We start from the raw sequence: 18108 nt of genomic DNA, 5'->3' as shown, positions 1-18108 counted from the left end.
ATGTAAGCCAAGAGATGGAAGAGAATCACTCAGCAAATCTTTACAAATCAAATTGCAAATTCATGTACGCTCAGTTTCCCCTAGATTGTCTTCCTTCCTTTTTTTGGTTACCTCATATGTTGTGGTTTGTTCCTTCCCCTGTGCAACTTCTTAACTGTGCTGGAGAATGATTTTTGACCCGTTTTCTGTTAAATTTGAAGTCACTGTTGCTGATGGTAATTGAAAATGGTAAAGGAATATTAAGTGACACTACATTAAGTTTAGAAATGTAAAAACTTTAAACTTTTAAATGAGGTACAAGAACAACAAAAGAATCCCTTCCAAAACATTGACCGGAAATGCTGCGCTGATGTCTTGCAATAGTTATGAATTGCCTCGCTCTATTTCCAAATCTGCAATACGTAACTATCTCAAAAGTCAACAGTATCACTGTAGCCTCACTATCCCTACTGTGTAGAAGGATCTAGGCTGGGAACTGACCTATTTGAAATTGTGTCTGCCATTTTTAAAACTGGAAGGATGAAATAACAGCATGACTAAAAAATAGTTATAATGATATTTGATTCCTAAAAATACCTTGGTCACTTTCATTCTTGAGTAAATATAGTGTACTGAGCCATGTCAAGTAAATTAGCTATGATTTACTGGAGATTGTGGTTCCATATCCTTATCATTAGGGATAAAATTCATTAAACTAGAAAGCACAGGCTAATTAGTATTGAAAGCAAGAGCTAAACAATTATTTACATAGCTATTGAGTCAGAAAGACTGTCAAGCATTCATACAGCGTGTTTGTATTTGAACTGATTGGCTTTACCTCCCACTTCGATAGAATTGCAACTGGCCAAATGAACTTAACTAAATTAGGAAATAGTGTGGGCAGAGTAAATTTGTGGGAGATCCTTCTGATGCGCTAAAACATTGATTGAGGTTTTTGCATAGGGAAACTCCATTTAAGTGTACAAATGGAATTTCTGCCAAATATGGCCCAAAGGTACAGTAAAGGAACAAGGAAAACACCAAAGAAATTTATTCCCAACATTTCCAGGAGGCAAGTTAATTGTTTTTAACTTAGACTGGTAGTTACGCAGCCAGGAAACAGACTCTTCCTTCCAACTCATCCATACCAACCAACTTTCCCAAACAAAATTAGTCCCACTTGCCTGCATTTGGCCTCTATCCTTCTAACCTATTTCATATCTGATCAAGGTCCCATTGTACTCTGAGATAACCTTCTTCAGTGTCCACTATGCCACCAATTTTGATGTCATCTGAAAACTTACTAACCATTTCATATTCATGTACCTATCCAAACGTCTTTTTACATGTATACCTGCGTCTAGCACTTCCTCTGGCAATTTGTTTCACATACAAACCATCCTCTGTGTGTCGTAGGGTAACTTCCTTCAGAGTTTCAACCTTACCAAGAAGACAGTGCCTGATTTGTGCCTTCTGCACCAAACATGATTTAAGGACAGTATCAGCCAGATTGTGCCAGTAGGTGTGAGCTCAGGATTGAACTTTGACTCCATGAGATGTTTGTAACCAACATTAACAAACAAGAGCATCATCAGCCACATACACCGCATGAAGCTGAACTGTGTACTAAAGCAAGAGGTTAAATTATTTCCATTCCATGGAAAAGTAGCAACCAAATTAGAACTCACATCGAAATTCTTCAACATCACATGATTTCTTCAAACTCCACAGCGTTATTGATGAAACATACAGAACACTCTAAGCCTCCGTGGGTCCACATCAAAACATTACTTGTTGCTCCTGTCCATCCATTAATGCATTTATTGAATGGTGCCTCCTCCCATTCGGACAGTCATCAGTGACATGACAAGGCTGGAAAGTCTAGGGGAGCTGGCTAAAGCTTGAGATATGTTGGGAATCTTGCCTAAAAATATTTCTTAACTCTTTTTCTCCATCTCGCTATGTAAAGAAACCTGTCTGACATTATGTCTTGGACCCCACGTGCACCCTGTACTCACCCTGTGCCAATTGGTGTCAACATATCAAACTGCACTGATCATTGTACTTGTCTGCATCAAAGCCTGAGGATGTGGGAACCCCTAAAACTTAATGTGCGATCTTGACCTACCATCTTTTGCAACTTTGGCCACATTTGAGGCAAGCAGAATATGTCATAGTTCATATCTCAAGTGAAGGTCTCATCTCTGACGGTTCTGGCATACTCAAGGAGCAATAAAAGAAGGTCCACCTCTGTTTGCAGGTCAGAATGTCTTGGAAGGAAGTATCATTATCATCAAAAATCTGAGGTATATAATGTTCTTAAAGCACACTTCATCAGTTGTTGTTATATTTGGAGAATTTTAAGAAGAACAGAATAGATAGGGATAAATGGATCCCATCTGTGGAAACAGACAACATCAATTTAAGGGTGAGTGGAGAAAGCGTTTAAGATTTGGAATCACTGCCTGAGACGTGGTGGAGACAAACTCAGTTGTGGCAAGAAAAAGAGAATTGAATCATTACCTGAATAGAAAGTTTTGCAAGGCTGGAAACAAAACACTGGGGAGTGGGACTTGGTGAGTTGCCCTTGCAGAGATCTGGTACAGACATGCAGGGCCGAATGGCAATCCTTTGGCATTATAATCTATCTCAGATTCTATATTATGCACATGAAACAACTGTCTTCTTCAGTTTCTTTTTGCTATTGGCACACTGGCCATGGGTATTGAATAGTATTGTTTCATAGTGTGTCAATATTTTAGTTTCCTCCTCCAACATGTTGCATTAGAACATGGCATGAAAAATTGTAAACAACCATTAGCTTTCAAACAGCTGGTATCTCTGAGGCACTCCCTGGCCGAGAAAATTATATTTTCATTTTGCAACCTCACGTTATGGTGATGAAACTTTAAAAACAACTTACATAAAAAGGAACGAATAAAATGAATGATTTTTTTTCATGAAACCTCAACCAGAAATTTGATATGAATCAGAAATCAAATTCACTCAGCAGTGAGTTTTTTCTTAATTCACTCATGGGACGTGGACCCAACCCAAGTTGCCCTCGAGAAGGTGTGTTACCCTGTTATATTTTATTCCCAAAATTTCAATGTCTTATGTGCCAATCTCAAATGATCCTTCCCGTTACAAATGGATGGTAACATTTACTAAATTGAAATAGGATGAACAGTCTGGGGCTCTTCAAAATGGAGAAGAGAGGTGACCTGATAGAAATCTTTAAAATTATGAATGGAATTCATGACTTAGGTGTGAAAATAATATTTCTGCTGTGAATGACATCAGAATTGAGGGCCATAAATGAAAGGTACTGTCACTGATTAATTCAATCAGGCATTTATGAGAAACTTCTTAAACCAGAGATTGGTTAGAATGTGGGATGTTAAGTTAACTAACATAGATGCATTTAATGAGGAAGCTAGGTACGTTGCTAGAAAAAAAAGTTTGCATTTATACAATGTTTTTCAGAACTACTGGATGTCTCAAACTGCTTTCCAGTCAACAACGGACTTCTTTGAAGTTTGATTACATTACTTGTAGAAAATGCTACACTGAATTGTACTCCAAACCTCTCAATAAAGAGTAATGCAATAATCTGTTTTCAGATAATGTTTTTTTTATGGTGATTGAATGACTAAATAAGACCCCAGAAATATTTCTGTTACTGTTCTTCACAACCTGTAATGTGACAATTCCTCACTAGTTGATATTCAACGATTGAGGTGCAGTTGTTGAAATATGACAACAGAGTTCACGGATCACTTCAACAGACCTGCAGAGGATGCCCCAGATAATGAGAGGCAAGGACTAAACATCAAATTGCAAAAGAAAGAGAATGTCAGTGACTAAAACAGTTGGAGGGACACAACACGACTGTCAGTATCTGGCTACTTCGGAGCACAGTGCTTCTCAACAGACTGAAAACAGAAATAGGCTGCCGAAGGAATAGGCAGGATTCCAGCAGGATGGAAGGTCATGCTGTGAGCTTTTATATGAGATTTGATAAGTTCAAGAACATCAGTTGCAAAGCCGAGACTATAAAGGAGCCATGTGTTATCAACTTCATTGATTTCAAGAAGATTTTGATCCCATTGATTGCAGTCACTCTGGCACATTGTAAAACAGTGCAAATTTACTCTAGCTGCTGCATCAACGCTAACACATGCACTACAGACTCCTTTAGCATCAACACTGGATATGGCAAGGTTGCATACTCTTTTTTCCTCTTGGTTATCAAAGGACAATGTAGGTGCAGACTGCGGCATTCCCTGGCAACATTCCTAGTTTTCACAGATGGCATTACCTACAAAGGACTGGTCAGAGACCCTGATGGGACATCATGACAGAAAAGGACAACTGACATTGCCAGGACACATTCTTCACCTCCTGAACACATGCCCTTTCCAGAACGGCAGCAGAGTGGACATGGCCAGGCAGTAGTCAAAACCTGGGCTGGCCAAAGTTGTAATACACTTAAGGGAGACCTTAAAGAGCTGGACACCACCTGAGCTGGACCGTAAAAGTTTGCAATGGACCAGAGGCAGTGCAGAGTCTAGGTGCCTAAATGTTCTGCATTGGATTGGAGGAATTAAGCCTAAATAAGGCTATGTAGGTTTGCTTTAAAATAATAACATGGGATCTTTTACGTGCAACTGGCAGTGTTTAAACATCTCATCCAAAAGGAAGAACCTTCAACAATGTCACAGATTATTACACTACAGTGATACCTTTGATTTTTGTTCTTAAGTCCTGAATTGGGGCTTGAACCTACACCCATATGCCTTGGAGATATGAATACTATCTACAGAGCATGCCTGAGGAAGAAATAGAAAGTGAAGTAACAAGGGAAGAGGTTTGTATGAAGCACTGGGCAAAGTGGCCTGTCTCTGTGTTTTACATTCGATGTGATTCTATGTAAAATCCCTCTTGCATCTTTTTCTCAGTAATGCTGTGCAATGCACAACCTTCACCCATTAATGGGCAAGTTCATTATAATGCCCTTAATGTTGGCCAAACAGTCACATTCTATGGTGATAAAGGTTACAATGTTGATGGGACTTCCTCTGCTGATGTATGGCCAATGGGAGCTGGGGTCAGCCTGTGCCTGTTTGTAAAGGTGAGTGTAGTACTATATCCTACCTGTCTTTGATTTTCATTTGACACTTGACAAAAAATGACAACTCACTGACAATATCATAAGAAGCTACTAAGCTGAACTCAAGTTGCCTGGCAGTGATCACAGGAAAAGGCCATTCAAACCATCTTGCCAGTGCTGGTTCTCTCCAGTTAGTCCCAACTCACTGCTGTTCTCCTAGAACCATGCAATATTTTTTCCCTTTACAAATATAAATATTTATTAAGAGAGGTGTTGCCTAGTGGTATTATCAATGGACTATTAATCTATAGACTCAGATAATGTCTTGGTGACCAAGGATCGAATCTCACCACAATGGTGAATTCACGAATAATAAAGTCTAGAATTGAGAGTCCAGTAATAACCGTGAAAGTATTGTTGGTAAAAATTTTCATCTAGTTCACTAATGTTCTGAGGGGAAAAGTAACTGCCATCCTTATCCAGCCTGGCCTATCTGTCACTCCAAACCCACAACAATGTGGTTGACTCCCAACTGCCCTCTGGGAAATTAGGGATGGGCAATAAATGCTGTCCTAGCCGGTGGCAAACATAGCCCACAAATGAATGTCTTAGAAAATTTACAAAGTTCCAATAGGGGAGGTGATGGCCCAATTGGTATTATTGCTGGACTGTTAATCCAAAGACCCAGATAATGGATGATAGTTTGCTTGCTGAGTTGGAAGGTTAGTTTTCAGACATTTCGTCACCATTCTAGGTAACATCATCAGTGAGCCTCCGGTGAAGCGCTGGTGTTATGTCCCGCTTTCTAATTATCGGTTTAGGTTTCCTTGGGTTGGTGATGTCATTTCCTGTTCTTTTTCTCAGACGATGGTAGATGGGCTCCAAATCAATGTGTTTGTTGATGGAGTTCCGGTTGGAATGCCATGCTTCTAGGAATTCTCGTGCATCTCTTTGTTTGGCTTGCCCTAGGGTGGATGTGTTGTCCCAATCAAAGTGGTGTCCTTCCTCATCTGTGCGTAAGGATACTAGTGATACTGAGTCATGTCTTTTTGTGGCTAGTTGATGTTCATGTATCCTGGTGGCTAGCTTTCTGCCAGTTTGTCCAATGTAGTGTTTGTCACAGTTCTTGCAAGGTATTTTGTAGATGACGTTCATTTTGCTTGTTGTCTGTATATCACAGCCTTACTCAAAAAACTTCAAAAATCTGGAGAATTAAACTGGAGAGACTTCCAAAAAATGAAACCAGTTGGATCCAACACACCATGCTTCTATGGACTACCAAAAATTCACAAACCAGGAGCCCCCCTCAGACCCACAGTCTCATTACCTGGAACACCAACCTACAGATTAGCCAAGGAACTACCCCAAAGACTAAAACACCTAGTAGAAGACTCCCGCCACTCCATTCACTCCACCCAAGAATTCCTGAACACCATCAAAGACACAAGAAAGAAGAGGATGAAATAATGGTGTCCTTTGACATAACAGCCCTGTTCACATCCATCAACATCAACCTGGCCAAAGAAACACTGACTACACTATTAGAAGAACCAAAGACACATACACCAGACACCACCAACCTCATCAGCAAGGACAACATCATCAAGCGAGTGGACCTATGCCTTACCACCCACTTCACTTTCAATAACAAAACCTACAGACAAACCAACGGTACACCCATGGGATCTCCGATATCAGGGTTCTTAGCAGAGGCAGTAATGCAGAGACTCGAACAAACAGCTCTGCCAATCATCCAACCCAAACTTTGGGTCCGCTACGTGGATGACACCTTTGTCATCACTAAACAAAACAAATTAGAGGAAACCTTCAAGACCATCAATAATACCCTTTACTGGCATAACATTCACAAAAGAGGAGGAAAACAACAGCAAACTGCCATTCCTAGATGTCACAGTAAAACGAACAGCCAATGGGGAACTTCAAACCAGCGTCTACAGGAAAACAACACATACGGACCAAATACTGAACTACAGGAGCAACCATCCCAACACCCACAAACGAAGCTGCATTAGAACATTATTCCAACGAGCCACCACACACTGCAGCACAGAGGAACTATGAAGAGTGGAGGAAAATCACCTATACAGCGTATTCAAAAAGGATGGTTACCCTATGAACACAGTCCGCCGATTCCTCAGCAATAAACCCAAACAAACAGACAAAACGGGCCCAGAAACCATAAACACTCTCCCCTGCATCAAAGACATTTCGGAAATGACTGCCAGACAACTTGGACCTCTTGGCATCAGGGTCGCCCACAAACCCACCAACACACTAAAACAGCAGCTAATGAACTTAAAAGACCCTATACAGACAACAAGCAAAATGAACGTCATTTACAAAATACCTTGCAAGAACTGTGACAAACACTACATTGGACAAACAGGCAGAAAGCTAGCCACCAGGATACATGAACATCAACTAGCCACAAAACGACATGACCCACTATCACTCGTATCCTTACGTACAGATGAGGAAGGACACCACTTTGATTGGGACAACACATCCATCCTAGGACAAGCCAAACAGAGACACACACGAGAATTCCTAGAAGCATGGCATTCCAACCGGAACTCCATCAACAAACACATTGATTTGGAGCCAATCTACCATCCTCTGAGAAAAAGAACAGGAAATGACATCACCAATGCAGGAAATGACATCACCAACCCAAGGAAACCTAAACAGATAAATAGAAAGTGGGACATAACACCAGCGCTTCACTGGGGGCTCACTGATGATGTTACCTAGAATGGTGACGAAACGTCTGAAAACTAACCTTGCAGCTCAGCGAGCAAACTCACATCCAGAACCTCAACCTGAGCTACAAATCTTCTCAAAACTCGCTCAACCCAGATAATGTTGCAGGAACGTGGGTTCGAATCCCACCATAGCAAATGGTGGAATTTGAATTCAATAAATATCTGGAATTAAGAATCTAATGATGGCCATGAATCCATTATTGATTGTTGGGAAAATACCACCTGGTTTACTAATGTCCTTTAGGGAAGGAAACTGCCATCCTTACCTGGACTGTACCTACACGTGACTCCAGACCCACAGCAATGCGGTTGACTCTTCACTGCCTCTGGGCAATTGGGGATGGGCAAAAAATACTGCCTAGCAACAACGCCCTCATCCCATGAAAGAATAAAGGGAAAAAAAATTGTATTTGCTTCCAATGTCCTTTCAGGCAGGGAATCCAGAATTCTGTATTAATGTAGAAAGATCTGGCAGATTCCATTCAATCCAATGGAGTTCCCATCCAGTCCATTGAGTTTAAACTGCCCCTGCTTTGGGTCAATGACCTTTCATAGGAAATGACCAGCTGCTGAAAATCTGTTCAGTCTCTGACATCTTCCATCTTAGCAGCATTGACGCAAAATGTTAATTTTGTTTCCTCTTCTGTGAAAATTTCAGGTATTTTTCTGCTTTTTTTGTTTACATTTCCAGCATCCATGGTATTTTTACCTTGAGGCAAAAGGGAAGTTGTTTGTAGCACACAATGAGATTTGTCAATAATAAAGAAGTAAGACTGTATTCTTTGGCATCGGATGAAAAGACTTACTGTGAAAAGGGATACATTACTATTGTGCATGTTGATCGTGGCCTGATCAAAGAGTTATCCATAGTGGAACATGGATATCAAAGAAGTGAATAACAATTTGAAGCACATTGCTATTTAACAATACAAAATTCCTTTGTCGACTTCCATCAAGCATCAAATCAATATTAATCTCATTTGATTTCATTTATGTAATTGTTGTAAAGGAATTGACTTTGAATAGTGACCATCTCCATTTTGACTATAAATAATTGCACAAAAAGCATTTGTCTGAACTTATCCGTAACAATGTACATGCTCCACATAAGCCTCTTCCCACCCTCTCGTCATCTCATCCTCCAAAATGTCCCTCCTTTCTTCATCAACATATCCAACTCGCCCTTAACTGCATTTGCATCATTCATCACAACCATTCCCTGTGGTAGAAGTCCATATTCTCACCACTAGCTATGTAAAGAAATTTGTCCTGAATTCCTTATCGGCTTTGTTAGTAAATGTCTTACATTGGTCCCTAGGTTTAGAGTTTATAGAAGACCATAGGAAGTAGGCCATTTGATCCCTTGAGCCTGCTCTACCATTCAACTGGATTATGACTGATGTTGTACCTCAGTATCATTTCCCACACTCTCTTTATATCTATCAGTCTCTGTCTTGAATATATTCAACGTCAGAACCTCCACAGCCCTCTGGAGTAGAGAGTCTCAAAACTTCATCACCCTCTAAGTGAAGAATTCCTCCTCATATGTGTCCTAAATCACCAATTCCTCATTCTGAGATTGAATCCTCTGGTTGTAGACCAAGAAAGACATCCCTTCAGCATCTAGTGAGCCCTGTAAGACTTTTGCATGTTGCAATGAGGTCATCAAACATTTTTCTAAACAGTTGGCTGTAAATCATAGAATTGCAAACTTTGCTTTTGTGCTTATTAATTTAATCAAGGAAGGAATGTATCCCTTATGCGAAGGACTTCAGTGTGTTCTGTTTAAACAGCAAAACATTGTATTGTTCCTCCCAACTTGCCCCAGGGTGTTGTTCTTACAGACACAGTTATCTGTGTGTACCAAAGGTGACCATTAAGCCCAGAAAGGTTATCAGCTACACAGACTATCAGTCATTACTTGTCATAATAAACAGATATGGAGTCCAATTTCTGTCAATTGTGGTAGTAAATAAAGAGATATGATGTTATTCCTTACCACTAATGTAGAATGGGGAAATGTGTGTCTGTTAAATTTTAGAGAGGTAGGCATAGATTTAAATCATCCAATCATACAGAAAGAATCCATGCAGCCCATCATGCCTGACTCTTCCATGCAGCTATTTAATTGGTCCCACTTCTACCACCCTTCCACACTTTCCCATAACGCTGAAATTATTATTCTTTTACAAATATTTATCCAGTTCCCTTTTGAAAGTTTCTGGTAAAGCTGCTTCCACCTCTAGTGCATTCCAGATTTGTGTGAGAAGTTTCATGTTGCCTCTAGTTCTTTCTCCACCAGCCTTATGTCTGTCTTGAGATATCTACATTTCTCTACTTCTGACTGCTGCTCAATCCTGATTTTTATCAGTCAACCATCTGTGACCAATTCTTCAGTGGTTTAGGCTCCAAGCTTTGTAATTCTCTCCTCAACTCTTTAAGCCTTCTTTAAAATTTGCCTCCCTACCAAGCTTTCGCTTATTTATCTTAGAAAGTGCCAGTACAGTTAGGGCTTTTATTTGTTCCTGGGATGTGGGTGTTGCTGACTAGGCCAATATTTATTGCTCATCTATAACTGCCCTGGAGAAGGTGGTGGTGAGCTGCCCTGGAGAAGGTGGTGGTGAGCTACTGTCTTGATCAGCATGAACTGCACACAGGGTAGATACAGCCACAGTGCTGTTAGGGAGGGAGATCCCAGATTTTGATTAGATTCTGACAGAAGGCTATCAACTTGCATTTTCTGTTCTTATTCTTGAATATTCTAGCATTTTTGCCTGATAACCTTTCTGCATTGAGGAAACTGGATAAATATTCCCTCAAGGATTAAAACAGCTGAGAGAGAATCTATGATGAGGGTAATGTGTGTCAGATCTACAGGTGGGGATTTAATGAGCTGCCTCAGTCCAGCCATTCCTAAATTCGCTGATTAAACTAAGTCTGCGACCAAGAATCTTCAAGAACCCGTCAACAGAAAACATTCATAATAATATGTCAACCATTACACATTGCAGAACTGTCTCACCATTGGAAAATCTGGCGAGACAGTCATTATACCAGTGTAAGTGAGAGTTGTGTGTGGAGACCGTATGGAATTTTTCTGCTGGGCAATTCCTTTTTCATCCAGAACCTTCTGAAAGTCTCCTCTTAAATCATGAAATTAAGTAAAATAGATACTCTGTAAAAGTTAGACTACTAAATATGTCATCTAAATCCCCGTTAACTACTAAATTGATTGTTTGGTTGCCACAAATACTTCTAACTACACTTGTACAGACCCTGACCCTGACCTAACACCTCCTGCGGACCCCAAAATTCCAGGGGCCTGACATTCACCAAGACTTCAAACATGTAGACTGGATCTGACCCCTGACTATCACCCCCAACCTTGCTGCTAGACACCCACCCGACCTGACACCCGCCAAACCCAACCTCTTGACACCACTGCCTTTCCCCCAATGGCCCCTGGATCCAATCCCTGACCAGCTAGACCAGCACCAGACCCAACAATTCTGCTGCTGCCACCATTACCCAATCTTCAACCCCACCATTGCCAGCAGACTGGACTCACCAGTGCTAGTGCTGGACACAATCACCAACCCTGCCCTAGTCCCACTGCCTGCAGACCTGATACCTACCTTCCTTGATGCCCATTAGACATGAATTCTCCCACCGACCCCGATCTCTTTAAACACTGCATCACTTACTTTGCTCCCTACGTCACCTTGTACCCTACTCACTTGGCACCTTAAACCCTTCCCAATTGGCATCCTATCCAGCTGACACCCTACCCACTCTACACCTTATATACCTGGCACCTGCTCCTCATGAGCTGGTATCCTATATCCCACCCAATTGGCACTTTCCCTTCTCGGTATCCTAATTTCACACTTACTTTATTTACTTACTGTTTGAGAGTGGCTGCCAAAGTGGCATCAGGACCTTTCGAGTTCAGAATATGGCAGCTGACTGCTGTGAAAAGAGGGTGTGATTTTCCTTCCCCTGACAGTACTACAGTACAAGATACTGCGAGAATGGAAGTACAGCTCTACATTTCTGAGGGACCCCTGACTGGAATCTCCTCTCAGAAATACAATCTTTTATAAAGTAAAAGGGACAAAGTGACAATCTACATGAGACTGCCACACCCCAGAAAAATCGGCCTGTTGTTTCTGTGGTGTGGAGTTTGAGCTCTAGTGACTTTAATATCATGTATTTGCAGTTATTGTGTTTCCATTGCAGAATGACAGATTAGGGGTTGTATTTGATTGCTTAGGAGGCGGGATTGGAAAAAAATTTAACTCTCAATCGTGGTCTCAATTTGAAAGTTTATATAAAATGTACTGGACTAAAGTAGCAACTTATAATGACATAACTTAGTTCATATGTGAATGTGTACAGGACAGACATTTTAACCAGTCATTCTTTACCTCAATGAGCACCAAAATAAAATGTGTGAAAGATAGTCCCAAACAATAGGCATTCACCATTTTATTTCATTCAAAAAACAGGCTAAAGAACTGCAGATGCTGCAAATCAGAAACAAAAACAGAAATTGCTGGGAGCATCTGTGGAAAGAGAAACAGAGTTAACCTTTCAGGTTCAGTGACCCTTCTCCAGTTCTGAATATTTGTGGTGCTTCTGATCTCTTTGTGTTTTGGTGATCTCTCAACAAGGGTCCTTTCCCTTGAGATGTATTCCACGAGTATTTCATAAATTGTAATTTCTGTTTTTTTTCTCTTTGATAAAGAAATAACATGCGGACCACCAGTTCAAGTTAAAAATGCCTTTGTACGAGGATTGCTTCACCATGTGGGAGATATAGCAACATACTCCTGCTATGGTGGATACATGCTGGAAGGGTCTCGAGCAAGTAGTTGCCTAGAGAATGGAACCTGGAGCAAACCCCCCATTTGCAGAGGTATTGAAAAATCACAAACTTGGCCAAACTGCAGAGTACAAGTTAATTGCCACTAACCATCACACTTTTTCTTTTCTCTGTCTGCCCCTACTTTTCTGAAGGCACTACCTCATCTGCAGTAATATTTGAGAGTGTCAGTGGCCTTGCTAAGTGGTTTAATCTCAATTGTCTGCAGCTTTTCCCACAACTGAAGACTTCAGAACAAATCGACTCTTGCCTTAGCTCATATTAACTCATGTTTAAAATGCCATATATCACAACAGCTAAGTTTCCTTGGCTTATCAGATAGGCCTTTTTGTTCTGGGCTCCAAAAAAGACATAGTTCTGCTCATTCTCAACATATAAACTGAACTACATTTACAGCTAAAACAGGCTATGGTCACATTCATTCTCAACTTTAACTTTTCATTCCACAAATGCGTGTTATATAGTCCAGTGTGTTATAGCTGGGTGCAGAGATCAAGCAGGAGATATGTTCTATATGGTGCAGTTGCAGGGAGTTTAAGACACACTCACTCTTTGTATCAGATACCAGTGATATTTCAGAATGGTGCGATCATCCATGCTGGTGATTCACTTTTCTACTTGGTGTATAAGTCACCTTTGGAGGAACCTTTTAAAGCTTTTAAAGTTTGCAATAAAGGTTTCTGTATCTTCCGTCCTCTCGGGCAGTGAGTTCCAAATCCAACTACAGTTTGACAGGTCAACTTACACACCAGCATCTACAAATCAATAATTACTGTTGTGAGATGGGCCAGCTCACTCACTTAGAAGCGCTCAATCATTATTACACAGTGATTATCAGCCTGGATTATATGCTCAGGTTTCCTCTTAAAACATTCCTTGGAAACAATTTTCTTAATTAAGCTTTCTGTTAATTGACCAAATATCTCCTTATACATTATTTAATCTCGTCATTGTCTGGTTGAGACCTCTTGTGAAACACTTTATCATGTTTTATCGTTTTCAGATGATTTATGAATGCAAGTTATTGATGTCACTCTGGAAGCTTTGTTGTTTAGGGACTACAATGAAAATTGAAACTAAGATTACGCAAGACTGGCAAATAGTGGCATGGTACAAAACCATAGGCACAATACACCCAAATTACCGCAACAAATTAAAAAAAAACCTCAGTCAAAACAAGAAATTTACTTCGCCTTATTGGTTTTCTTCAGGAACTGTGCTTTGGAAACAGTGGGAGTGTGATCTCACATTATTACAGAACCTAGAATTTTCTGAGGGTTTCTCATCTTGCTGAGACTACAGGGAAGAAAACTCTTTGTTAGGCCTGAACCCTTTAAACTTTATCCAAAGTCAGATTGCATAACTGAGAAAAGGGCTAGTAAAGCAATAGAAATAACTTGCATTTCATTACACCCTAAAGCTTATATGGTACTTTTGAAGTGTAGTCATTGTTGCAATGTTGGAAATAATGCATCCAATTTGTACACAGCAAGCTCCCATAAACTTCATGATAATGACCACTGAATCTGTTTTATGATGTTGATATAGGGATAAATACTGGGCAGCACCTTGGGAATCTGTTTCTCCTTAAAGTAATGCTGGGGAACCTTTACTCCCACCTAAAAGCAACAATGGGACCTTGGTATAAGGCTTCATGCAGGAGGAAGCTTTTCCAACAGTATAGTATTCCCTCAGAATTGGTAGGTTCAGCCTGTGTTATAAAGTTCAAATTCAACTGAATCTCGAACCTCAGGACTAACTCAGAGACAAGAACATTATCCACTGAGCTACAACCAACATAATTCAATAAGTGTCTGTCCTAGGGGAAGACTTACTGCATCTCTTGGAACCTGACTTTAATTTATCATCATGTGAAAGATAGACCATTTTAAACATTAGAGCCACATTCTTAATCATTGAATAATAATCCACTGAATCTGGTACTGTACAGACATTACATCAGAATATAGAGAGATTGAAGTCATTCCTTTCCTGAATAAAAGCAAAATACTGTGTATGCTGGAAATCTAAAATAAAACAGACAATGTTGGATTAACTCTGCAAGTCTGGCAATGTCTGTGGAGAGAAAAACCAAGTTAGTATTTCAAGTCTGATATGACGTTTCTTCAGAACTTTTTGAATTTTTTTGCCTACCAAAGAGTTAACCCACTTTGCAGTACTTGCTGTGTGCTTGGAGCTTTGTAGCATTTCACATGCTTATCCAAGCCTTTTTCAAATGTTTTGAGGGTTTCTGTGTCTACTGCCCTCTTAGGCAATGAGTTCCAAACCCCAACCACATTTTTCAAAGAGAGTGTTACACCTTCATTGATTCTCCAGTTACATTCTCACTGACCTCCTGTTGCATCCTCATGAAAACAATTACACATCAGTTCCCCTCCACTCCTTCCAAATATCGCTTTAAACCTAAACTCCATGTTTAGTAATTGGACTGCTAACAGAAATGTTCTATTTGGTCTCTTCATGTTTCATGTATGTTAATCAAATCTCCTGTCAACTTCCACTATCAAAAGAAAACAATGCCAGTCTAGCCAATCTTTCCTCAAAGCTAAAATTCTCAACTTCTGGCATAATCCTCTCAAATCTCCATTTCACACTCTCTCTAGTGTGATCATATCTTTTCTGTAATTTGTGATGACTATATGCAGGACTCTCACTGCGGTCTATCTAGTGTTTTATAGAAGTCCAACATAACCACCCTAAATGCCGTCCATCACACTTTCCCAGACAGAATTCCATTCCCCGACTTTTTTGTCCACCTGACCAGAGGATTGGTATCTTCTGTCAATCTACACCATCCTTCATCACTGTGAACTACATGGCCAATTCTTGTATCTTAATCATGTCCACTAACATGAGGTTGACATAATCTTTATATAGCATGAAAAGCAAGGAACCCAGTACTGAGCCCTGCAGAATCCCAATGGAAACAATCATCCAATCAGCAAAACACTTATCATTCATTTCTTTCCTGCTACTGAACCAACGTTGGATCTAACTTGTCACTTCTTGAATCTCATTCTTCTAACCTGTCTATCTTGTGAGATCTTGCAAAATGGTCTTACTAAAATCTTTGGCAACTACATCAAATATGTTTTCCTTATTGACCCTCCCATTACATCCTCACTGACTCCCCCATTACATCCTCATTGATCGTCCTATTACATAATCATTCATTTTCATTGACCCTCCCATTACATATTTATTGATGTTATATTCTCATTCACCCTCCTGTTACATACATATTGATTCTCCTGTTGCATCTTCATTGAACCTTTTGTTTCATCCTCACTGACTTCCTGTTGCATCTTCTTTGACTCTCCTTTTACATTTTCATTTAATTCCTATTGCATTTTTAATGACCTTCCTATGTACATCCTCAGAAAACTTTAGTTAGACAAATCAAGTTAGATATGATCTTCCTTTAAAAAAATCCATGTTAACTGCCTTCATCAATCATGCCTTTCTCAATGTCAATTTGCTCTATCTCTTGGTTTTTTTTCAACATTTTGCCCACTAGCAAAGATAAACAGACTGGACTGTAATAATGGGGTATATTCATCTTTAAGCAGTAGTGCAAAATCAGCTTTCCAACACCAAATATACAGCCTGATGGGAGTGAGAAATAACAATCCAAATCTCTGCTTTCTGCTTTTCTCCTCTGAGTAACTTGAGGTGCATTTAACTTAGTCCTTTCTTTCAAAGGTACTAATCCCTTCAATATTTCTCCACCAATATTGTTTACTCCATCCAATATTTCATTCATTTCAATCAACTATTTCCACTTGTTTAAGAATCAGGGAGATGATATTGTAGTAGTAACACCACTGGGCTAGTAACACATGAATTTTAAGCTAATCCTCTAAATGCATACATTCAAATTTCACCCACCAACCAGTACAGTTTAAATCCAATGAATAAAATCTGGAATGTAAAGCTTGTCTCTGTAACAGAGATCATGAAATTATTGTCAATTCTTGTAAAAACCCCATTTGGCTCACGAGTGTCCCTCAGAGAAGGGAATCTCCCATCCTTACCTGGTCTGGCCTATATGTGACTCCAGACTCACAGCAATGTGGTTGGCTCTTAAATGCCCTCTCAAATAGCCCAGGAAATCACTCAAGGGAAATTTGGGATGGGTAAAAAAATGCTGACTTTGCCAATAATGCCCACATCCCATGAAAAAATAAGGAAATAAAAGTACTGGTGCAGACTAGTAGATCAGGATGTATCTGGACTTAGTCTACTTACTCTTTGATTGAATAGTCATGCTTCACACTAACGGTTTACTACTTGTTTCCATTCAATTAGCTGTCTGCAGGTTTCCCTGTCAGAATGGTGGAGCCTGCGAAAGACCAAACACATGCACTTGTCCCGAAGGATGGATGGGGCGTCTCTGTGAAACCCGTGAGTATTACAAGACTGCATCATTCTGCCATCTGCAGTATTACTGTACCACGGAGTACCACATGACCAACTTCATTAAAATTAGAGTCTGCTTAATACTCCTTTAAAGCTGATTGGCTCCTGGTCAAATTAACAAGAGGGTTTAAGGGAAGGCATTTGTGGCCTATCCTCCAGTATGATAGCCCATTGTTATCTGCATTGGGTGAAAAGTGATATTAGTCAACTAGATACAGCCGAGATAAAAAAAAAGCTAATATATTGGAAATAGGTGAAGGCAAGATTTGAAGTTGGTATCATAAAATTATGTTGTTGGGCAATCCTCCGAAAGCCTGGATGAATAACTTTGGAGACACAAATGCAAATCCCACAATGAATGCTGGTGAAGTTAAACTCAACTTCTGGAATAAAAAAACAAGCACTAATAATGGAAAACAGGAAACCTCTTGACTGCAGTTAAAACAAATGAATAAAAAACAAGAGATAATGGGAACTGCAGATGCTGGAGATTCCAAGATAATAAAATGTGAGGCTGGATGAACACAGCAGGCCAAGCAGCATCTCAGGAGCACAAAAGCTGACGTTTCGGGCCTAGACCCTTAGGGTCTAGGCCCGAAACGTCAGCTTTTGTGCTCCTGAGATGCTGCTTGGCCTGCTGTGTTCATCCAGCCTCACATTGAATAAAAAACAATCCTGTTTACCAGTACTCTCTTCGGGATTAGAATCTGCTGTTCTTACCTGAAAGACAGCTAGCTACCTTCTCCTCGAGGACAATTAAAGGTGGGCAATTTATACCGGCTTTGCCAGCAAGGCTCTCATCCTGTGAATTAATTTTAAGATGCTAACATCTGTGGTGAAAGAAACATGGTAAGGAAGTCATTGGAACAGCATAGATTGAATTTGCACGTCAGAACCTTGAAGAATCC

The 18108-nt window shown here is 40.1% G+C and overlaps 1 protein-coding gene and 1 long non-coding RNA gene across 3 annotated transcripts in view; one reads left to right on the top strand and one right to left on the bottom strand.

The window, feature by feature from the left end:
• The window catches only part of svep1 (sushi, von Willebrand factor type A, EGF and pentraxin domain containing 1), a 225117-nt gene that overhangs the window by 189495 nt on the left and 17514 nt on the right, over window positions 1-18108 (top strand). For both annotated transcript variants that reach the window (XM_048527619.2, XM_048527618.2), the window contains 2 exons: window positions 12623-12793; window positions 17090-17185. In XM_048527619.2, the coding sequence (XP_048383576.1) occupies window positions 12623-12793; window positions 17090-17185 (267 nt within the window). The remainder of the gene's footprint in view (window positions 1-12622; window positions 12794-17089; window positions 17186-18108) is intronic.
• The window catches only part of LOC125451011 (uncharacterized), a 47549-nt gene that overhangs the window by 28225 nt on the left and 1216 nt on the right, over window positions 1-18108 (bottom strand). The gene's annotated exons all lie outside the window — the stretch shown is intronic.

This window comes from Stegostoma tigrinum, chromosome 3 (genome assembly GCF_030684315.1).
Source record: "Stegostoma tigrinum isolate sSteTig4 chromosome 3, sSteTig4.hap1, whole genome shotgun sequence".
Taxonomy (NCBI): domain Eukaryota; kingdom Metazoa; phylum Chordata; class Chondrichthyes; order Orectolobiformes; family Stegostomatidae; genus Stegostoma; species Stegostoma tigrinum.
This window is presented reverse-complemented; position numbering and strand designations above follow the sequence as displayed.